General features: G+C 42.8%; 1 protein-coding gene across 1 annotated transcript; it reads right to left on the bottom strand.

Moving 5' to 3' along the window:
* Positions 1–5,338: 5,338 nt before the first annotated feature.
* LOC138869322 (uncharacterized) lies at positions 5,339–5,710 on the bottom strand. The gene has a single exon (XM_070146932.1). The coding sequence runs from the start codon at positions 5,708–5,710 to the stop codon at positions 5,339–5,341; it is 372 nt and encodes a 123-aa protein (XP_070003033.1).
* Between the last annotated feature and the right edge of the window lie 3,417 nt (positions 5,711–9,127).

Genomic DNA, 9,127 nt, shown 5'->3' with positions numbered 1-9,127 from the left:
TCGATGCCACTATTATAGCTTGATGGATAGGAAGTGAGTTGTCGTTAGTGGTGGGGTATAGCCTGCTACACACAAATGTTTCCCACCCTTTAGCTTCAAAGTTCAGTGTCCTCCTCAGAATCCTCACTCCCGCAGTCAACCAATATGGGTTGGTACCTAGGATTGCCAAGTACTCTGCCAACCAAGGACGGGCAGCCTCACCTAATGCCACCTTTTCTAAGTATAATGCCTCATCCTCTTCTGGGAAGCCTATGTAGTCATTTATAGTTTTGCCATAAAATTTCACCTTCAAGTTTCGCACTTTGGTTGTTGTGGTGCCCTTTTTGATGTGGGCAACATTCATGCAAAACTCCTTCACCAAGTGCCCATTGACAAACTCCACATGGCCTATGAAATAATCCCATCCCGCTCTTTCTTTCAACTGCCTCAACACATTGGGGTTGTGAGGCATGAGGTCCCAGGTGATGAATTTTCGCTCAGGCATTAGCTTCCTCTCGGGCTACCACTCTTTGAATTTGTGGTAGGCCACCTCACTCATGAACCTGTCCTGCCTGGCCTTGGGGTTTTTGGTTCTCTCTACCCCTCCTACTTGGGGCTCACCGCCTCCTACTTCTTCCTTTTCTTCTTCTTCTACGGGCCCCTCCCCGGATAGTGAAGCTGTAAGAGAGGTGGAATATTCATTTCCACTGCCTGCAGCTGAGCCCTCAGATGACTCAGAAGATATGCGCACTGATGGTTGGGCAGTGGGAGAGACCGGAGGTGTATCCCTTAACATGTTTCTCTCCGGCTAGTCAGGAACATACTCTAGTACGGAGTCTAACGATGCCTCTCGGGAAGGCTCATATTTACTCCTGGATTGGTCAATAGCTCTATCAGCAGCCTTAATGAGCCTTCTGGTGTTTCTGATGTTTTGCCGGGCATGCAGGGTCAACTTGATCATTCCCTTTCCTCTACCCTGGGTGGACTCTCCTTTTCCTGATTGTTTATCACATTTGCCTCGTGATTTCACCATGATCTGCACAGAGACTACAGTTGAACTTTGTTAGTATCGGCAGAGTCAGTGAAGCATTGCAGAAAAATTGCAGACATTCAGAAGTTGCAGACCGTGGAACGCACAAAATGAGGTGCGGCCACAAAGAAGCTACCTTGGACCGCACAGAATGCACTGCGGACCGCACTGAGGTGGGGTTCAGACTACCAAGTCATCGGTTTATTTTGAATCCCAAATCGAGGAAAATTCGACTTTCCTTGTGAAGTCTGCGAACCAGAAATTCTAGATTGAATCTATGCAACACAGACCGCACAAAATGCATTGCGGTCCGCATTGAGGCACCGTGGACCGCACAAAATCCATTGCGGCCGCGGTCCTCACTTGTCAGCTTTCAGAACATTTACCACCGCGGTCCGCAAAAAATAGCACTGCGGACCGCACAGAATCACCACGGACCGTACAAAATCCACCGCGGTCCGCATTGAGTACCCAGCAACAATACCAACCTAGGGTTCAAGTTTTTCATGTTTTTAGTCCAATTTTTCACCTATTATTAATTCCCTAGGTGTTGAATCAGTGTTTTAACTAATTAGTCCTAATTAAAACAGGATTAAACGAACTATGCTTCAGAATTAAAAGAAAAACGAGAAGAAAAGAAGAAAAACTAAGAAAAAAATGAAAGTCAAAAGAAAATAGCAAAATTAAAGAACTAAGAAGGAATTAAAGTTACCAAAAATGAGATGCACTAATGAGTAATCGAGACTTAGCAGTTGAATTCATGCAATTAGAGTATGAACAACAATTTTTCAAGCTTCAGAGAGTAAAAGGTCGAAAAGTTTGAAATGAGGGCCTCAGGTCATATTTATAGAAAAAAAACCTGGGGCCCATCTCACCTACCCACCGTAGACCGCAAAAAATGGCACCGCGGTCCGCGGTGCTCAGAAATAAATGGCATTGGGGAAAAGTCCACTGCGGACCGCAAGAAATGCAATGCGGCCGCAGTGGTCCACCGCAGACCACACAAAATGCACTGTGGCCGCAGTGGCAGAGACTCCCCATTTCTGACCAAATACTCTGCGATCCGCATTGAATTGTTGCCCTCACAAAGAGGCCTTTGCGGCCGCACAAAATGAAGTGCGTTCAACATTACAAACTTCAGAGAGTGATTGTTTTCCCAAACTTAGTCTTGCACTACATCAACACAATCATACAACATCTCACAATCAGTCAGTCCAAAAATAAATCCTACACTACAAAAAAAATCATAGAAAAACAAAAAGGAAGACACACGGGTTGCCTCCCAAGAAGCGTCTGATTTAATGCCACAGCACGACACAAGTTACCATTAAATCACTTTAGATGAAGAAGTGTCACCACGTGGCCGTCATCAATCTTGCCTAGGTAGTGCTTGACCGTGCGTCCATTAACTCTGAAAACCTCCCCATTTTTGTTATTCAAGTTAAGTGCACCAAACGGAGTCACAAAAACCACTTCAAAAGGTCCACTCCATTTCGACTTAAGCTTTTCCAGAAACAGACGTAACCGAGAGTTGAACAAGAGAACCAAATCACCTACTTTGAACTCCTTGCCACGAACATATTTATCATGAAGGTACTTCATCTTGTCCTTGTACAAGGTCGAACTGGAGTAGGCATGGAATCAGAATTCATCAAGTTCATTAAGCTGCTCCACACGAAGATTTGCTGCCACATCTCATTCAAGATTCAGCTTCCTCAAAGCCCACATGGCCTTGTGCTCTAACTCAACAGGTAGATGGCAAGCTTTCCCAAACATCAACCAGTATGGAGACATACTAATATGAGTCTTGTAAGCAGTCCTATAAGCCCATAGAGCATTATCCAACTTCTTTGACCAATCGGTCCTATTTGCATTGACCGTCTTTGACAATATACTCTTGATTTCCCTATTTGAGACTTCAACTTGGCCAATCGCTTGAGGATAATAAGGAGTAGAAACTTTGTGATTGACACCATACTTTGCAAGTAAAGTATCAAAAGCTCTATTACAAAAATGAGACCCCCCATCACTTATGATTACATGAAGAGTGCCAAACCTTATAAAAATGCTCTTCTTGAGAAACGCAACAACACTCCGGGCCTCATTGTTGGGTAAAGCCACGGCTTCAACCCACTTTGAAACATAGTCAACCGCCACAAGAATGTATGCGTTCCCACATGAGATCACAAACGGGCCCATAAAATCAATGCCCCATACATCAAAAATATCAACTTCAAGAATGGTATAGAGAGGCATCTCATATTTCTTCGAAATTCCACCTGCTCTTTGACATTCATTACACTTTTTCACAAGTTCACTTGCATCTTTATACAAAGTTGGCCAGTAAAACCCACAACTAAGAACTTTTGAAGCCGTCCTCGCCCCGCCATGATGTCCACCATAGGGAGAGGAATGACAAGCCTCTCCTCTTCCGGGACACACCTTCGGATCACACCCTCCGCGCAAATCTTGAACAAGTACGGCTCATCCCAATAGAAATCCAAACTATCCCGTTTGAGCTTCTTCCTTTGGTTAGAAGAGAGCTCACACGAGATTATACCAGTCACAAGGAAATTAGCAACATCCGCAAATCATGGCATACCATTCACCGACACCGAAAGGAGTTGTTCGTTGGGAAATGAATCATTGATCTCTAGGCCATCACGTGGCCTCCCATCCTCCTCCAAGCGGGACAAGTGGTCCGCCACTTGGTTTTCACTACCCTTCCGGTCCACAATCTCCAAATCAAACTCTTGAAGTAACAAGACCCATCGCATTAGTCTAGCTTTGGAATCCTTCTTCGTCATCAAGTACTAGAGTGTGGCATGATCGGTATGGACTATGACCTTGGCACCCATAAGATATGGTCGAAATTTCTCCATTCTGAACACAATAGCCAAAAGCTCCTTCTCAGTCACCGTGTAGTTCACTTGAGCATCATTCATTGTCTTGCTCACATAGTACACCAGATGAAATATTTTGTTCACTCTTTGTCCCAAAACCGCTCTAACTGCAACATTGCTCGCATCACACATGAGCTCGAAAGGAAAGCTCCAATTAGGTACGATAATAATAGGAGTTGTGGTCAACTTGTGCTTGAGAATTTCAAAGGCTTGCATACATCTCTCATCGAACACAAACTTGGAAACTTTTTCCAATAACTTGCATAAGGGATTCACTACCTTAGAAAAGTCTTTGATAAATCTCCGGTAGAACCCCGCATGCCCAAGAAAACTTCTAACTCCCTTGATAGAGGTAGGGGGAGGGAGCCTTGAAATCACATCAATTTTTGCTTTGTCCACCTCTATACCATGCTTTGAAATTTTATGCCCAAGAACTATGCCCTCTTCCACCATGAAGTGGCATTTCTCCCAATTAAGAACAAGATTGGTTTCTTCACAACGGGCCAACACTCTATCAAGATTTTTCAAACATTCCTCAAATGAATCACCCACAACACTAAATTCGTCCATGAACACCTCCAAAATATCTTCCACCATATCAGTAAAAATGGCCATCATACACCGTTGAAATGTAGCCGGTGCATTACACAACTCAAAAGGCATCCGAGAAAAGGCAAAATTTCCATATAGACAAGTGAATGTGGTCTTCTGCTGATCTTCCGGAGCAATCAAGATTTGGTTGTATCAAGAATACCCATCCAAGAAATAGTAGAAGGCATGCCCAGCAAGTCGATCTAACATCTGATCAAGAAAAGGCAATGGAAAGTGATCCTTGCAGGTCACTTTATTCAACTTGCGGTAGTCCATGCATACCCTCCACCTGGTGACGGTCCTGGTAGGAATCAACTCATTTTGCGAATTTGCAACCACGGTCATGCCACCCTTCTTTGGTACACATTGCACCGGCAAAGTCCAAGAGCTGTAGAGATGGGATACACGACCCCGACATCCAACCACTTGATCACCTCCTTTTTCACAACTTCTTGCATTGCTTCGTTCAACCTCCTTTGATGTTCCACGGAGGGCTTTGCATCATCTTCCAGAATAATCTTGTGCATACAAAATGCGGGGCTTATCCCCCGAATATCAGTTAAGGTCCATCCAATTGTTTTCATCCACTTTTGAAGCACCGCCAATGTGGCATCAACCTGCATGTTAGTAAGACAAGAGGAAAGAATAACCGTCAAAGTAGAACTAGGGCCTAAGAACTCATACCTGAGGTGTGAAGGCAACGACTTGAACTCCAACACCGGAGGTTCCTCAATTAAAGGTTTTGTTGGTGGAGTCTTCCTATTTTAAAGATCCAAAGATAGTTTCCTAGGCTCATAAGAGTAAGATCCCATCCCATGTAAAGCATTCACATACTTCACTCGCCTTCATCATCATTTACATCAAGATTCAACAAGACTGCCTCTAGAGGGTCTTCCACATTGATCATTGCACTGGTATCATCAACTATCACTGCTGTGATAAGGTTCACAAAAGAACACACCTCAGAACTGTTGGGATGCTTTATTGACTTGCACATATGAAAGACCACTTTCTCATCACCTACCCGGAAGATGAGTTCCCCTGCTTCCACATCAACTAAGGCCTTCCTAGTAGCAAGGAAAGGTCTTCCCAATATGATTGGAACTTCAGTATCTACCTCATAATCCAAGATTACAAAATCAGCTGGCAAGATAAATTTGTCCACCCCAACAAGGACATCATCAATAATACTCAATGGTCTCTTCATAGTTCTATCCGCCATTTACAATCTCATGGAAGTCGGCCTCGGTTGCCCAATACCCAAAGTCTTGAAAACTGAGTAGGGCATCAAGTTGATACTTACCCCCTAATCATATAGAGCCTTAGCAAAGTCCGCACTCCCAATGGTGCAAGGAATGGTGAAAGCACCAGGATCTTCAAGCTTCGAGGCCATTGAGTGCACTATTGCAGTAACTTGGTGTGTTATCTTGATAGTTTCGCAATTCATGGAACTTTTCTTTGTCACCAAGTCCTTCATAAATTTAGCATAGCCCGACATTGTTCTAGAGCCTCTACCAAAGGCACATTAATAGATAATATCTTCATCATATCAATAAACTTTTTAAACTGATTCTCATTTTTCTACTTCACGAGCCTTTGAGGATAAGATGGAGGTGGCCTTAGAAAAGGATCCTTTGCTTTAGGCACAACCATTTCCGGCATGTCTATTACATGTTTCCTAGACTGGTTCGTGTCATTCTGAGTCTCTACCTCGACATCTTGAATATCCATCCTCACTTCTTCATTCATGTTCTCATCAACCACATTTTCAACCACCAAAGGAATTTCATCTTCTTGCAACTCAACTTTATCACTCTAAACTAATTTTTCCTTGGAGGCATTCACATCAATGCCTCTTCCACTTCTCATAGTCATCACCATCACATGATTGTTTCCATACTTCGGGTTAACTACCGTAACACTTGGTAGTGCCCCTTTAGGGCGAGTATTCAAGGATTGTGAGATTTGGCCTGATTGAACCTCCAAGTTTCTGATTGAAGTATTGTGGGAAGACAACTGGGCATCAGAGTCCGCATTCTTTTTCACCATTTGTTCAAACATCATTTTAATTCTCCCCATTTTTTTGTTGGAAGAACTAGGACCTTGGGATGAAAATGGGGGTGGATTGTTCGATTGTTGGTACATTGGGGGCCTTTGAAAGCCTTGCCCCCGATTTCCTTGATTTCCATTGTTCCAACCTTCCTGATTGTTGCCCAGTTGTTGTTGTTGCTATTCCAATTACCCTAATTGTTCTGATTATTGTTCTGATTGCCCCAATTGGAATTTTGGTTGTTATTCCCCCAATTATTATTGCCTTGTTGTTGTTGATTACCCCAATTGCCTTGGGGTCTCCATTGTTGTTGGTTGGAAGAAATGCCCTTTTGGCCTTGATAGTTGTTCACGTATTGCATCTCTTCATTTTGCCCATCATAACCATCATCTTGAAATGCACCACAATCATTGTCAAATTGATCCGAACTCCCTTGGTTTTGTTGACCTCTTTGTCTTCTTTTGTTCACCAGCATGATGACACCCTCTATAGCATTTACTTGGTGTGGATTTTGAACTTGTTGCAATTATGCCTTTGCTAACTGGTTCATTGTAGTTGTCAGTTCTGCTATAGCCTGCACATGGTCATGTAGCTCTTTGTGTAAGTGAGTAACCGTGGGGTCACCCTGTGGCACATTGGCTCTACTTTGCCAAGCGGAGGACGTGTCAGCCATCTCATCAAGAATGTCACAAGCCTCATCATACGACAGCTTCATGAAATTTCCCCCAGCAAGTTGGTTAACTATGCACTGGTTTGTTGTGTTAATGACCCGGTAGAAAGTCTATTGGATCATCTCCTCAGTCATATCATTGTTGGGACATTCCTTTACCATAGTTCTATATTGCTCCCAAATCTCATGTAATGGTTCGGTAGGCTCCTGTTTGAAAGCTAAGATCTCATCTCTTAATGCTGCCATGTGCCTCAGTAAGAAAAACTTTGCAATGAACTTATCCGCCAACTCATCCCAAGTAGTGATGGAATGGTTGGAAAGTCGCTCAAGCCAATCCAATATCTTCCCTCTAAGTGAGAAAGAGAATAGACTCAACCGAAGTGCATCCTCGGACACATTAGTTTTCTTGCTCCCCCAACAGGTATCCACGAAACCCTTGAGATGTTTGTAAACATTCTGATTGGCAGCACCCGTGAAATATCCATGCTGCTCCAGCAATGTCAGCATCACATTGGTAATTTGAAAATTGCCCGCCCAGATCCGGGTGGGACAATTGCACTTGCATATCCATGGTTGGGAAGCATGCGAAGAGCTACTCTTGGAGGTGGCGGGGGAGGGTCTAGAATATTATCATTGGCCTAGCGGCCTCCCCTTTGTCCTTGAGGTACAATAGGAACCTCATCATTAACATTGTCATCTACTTCCTCCCCCGGCGGAAGATCTCCAAGTGGTGGTTGGTTTGCTACCATTTTGTACCTGGAGTTGTGACACACACAAATTAGTAACATAGAAGGAAAGAAGAACAATACACAAAACTATTTATATAGATATCCAAAACCGTTAGCTCCCCGACAATGGCGCCAAAAAGTGATCGGTGCCAACCCTGCACTACTACAAAGTAGTGAGAGTGGTCGAAGCAACTTTTACCTGAGAAAGTCGGGATCGATTTCCACAGGGATCTAGAAATGGGAATTGAGTTTCTATCTAAATTGGAGATGTGTAATTGCTCTTAATTGCACTCCTAATCATAGTTGGTCTTTTGATTACTTCTAATATTATGCTAATAAGATGCGAATTTATTCTAAGAGTAAGATACTTGAGGGTTGTCTAAATAGTTAAGAAGGCACTAGGGAAGTGACTTTTTCCCAGGTGGATACTTGACGGATTCTCGAGTCTAAGGCTAGGTTGTCATGTTGGGGATTACGATATAACCAATGCACTGAACTTCTCACTCTAGACCTCTCGGTTGTTTGAGTGATTTTGCCCTAATTGACTTTCTTAAGACCAATTGGGTATGATAATTTGTGCAAGCAATTTAGGTTCAAGTTGGGTATTAATATCTCTAGGTTTAACCCTTTAACTGGGGCTATCAATCTCTTGAATACTCCCTAATTCCTTGTTGGACTAATTTTCCTAGACTCAAGTCCTCTTTCTCAAGAAGAACCCAAGTCAAATAGGCACAAATTAGTTTTTGCAACCACTAATTCAAGATTGAAAACATAAATTAGTCCAAATATCAAACACTCATAGATGTTCAAGCCTTAAAACACAAGACCCATCAAATACTCACACTAGGGTTGAGACACAACCCTAGCTAATGGGTCTAGCTACTCATGATCATAAAAGAAAAGAAAGAAATAGATGAAGTAAAACTCATAATATTTAATTACAAGCTAAAACTTGAAGATTCAATGATAAAACTATTCTAAAATTACTCAAAATTGTAAAGGAACACTGTTCACGAAAGCAACCAACGTTAAAATACAACTAATGACCTAAAAATAGGAAAAGAAACTATTTATACTAGCCCAAAATTTTTGGACAAAAATACTCCTGCGGGGGTACTGCGGACCGCACAAAATTGAGTGCGTCCGCATTGAGGCTTCTTAGCTTAAAACTCTGCT

The sequence above is a fragment of the Nicotiana sylvestris genome, chromosome 5 (assembly GCF_000393655.2).
Source record: "Nicotiana sylvestris chromosome 5, ASM39365v2, whole genome shotgun sequence".
Taxonomy (NCBI): domain Eukaryota; kingdom Viridiplantae; phylum Streptophyta; class Magnoliopsida; order Solanales; family Solanaceae; genus Nicotiana; species Nicotiana sylvestris.
The sequence above is the reverse complement of the archived record's forward strand: the minus strand, read 5'-3'. Positions and strand labels throughout refer to the sequence as shown.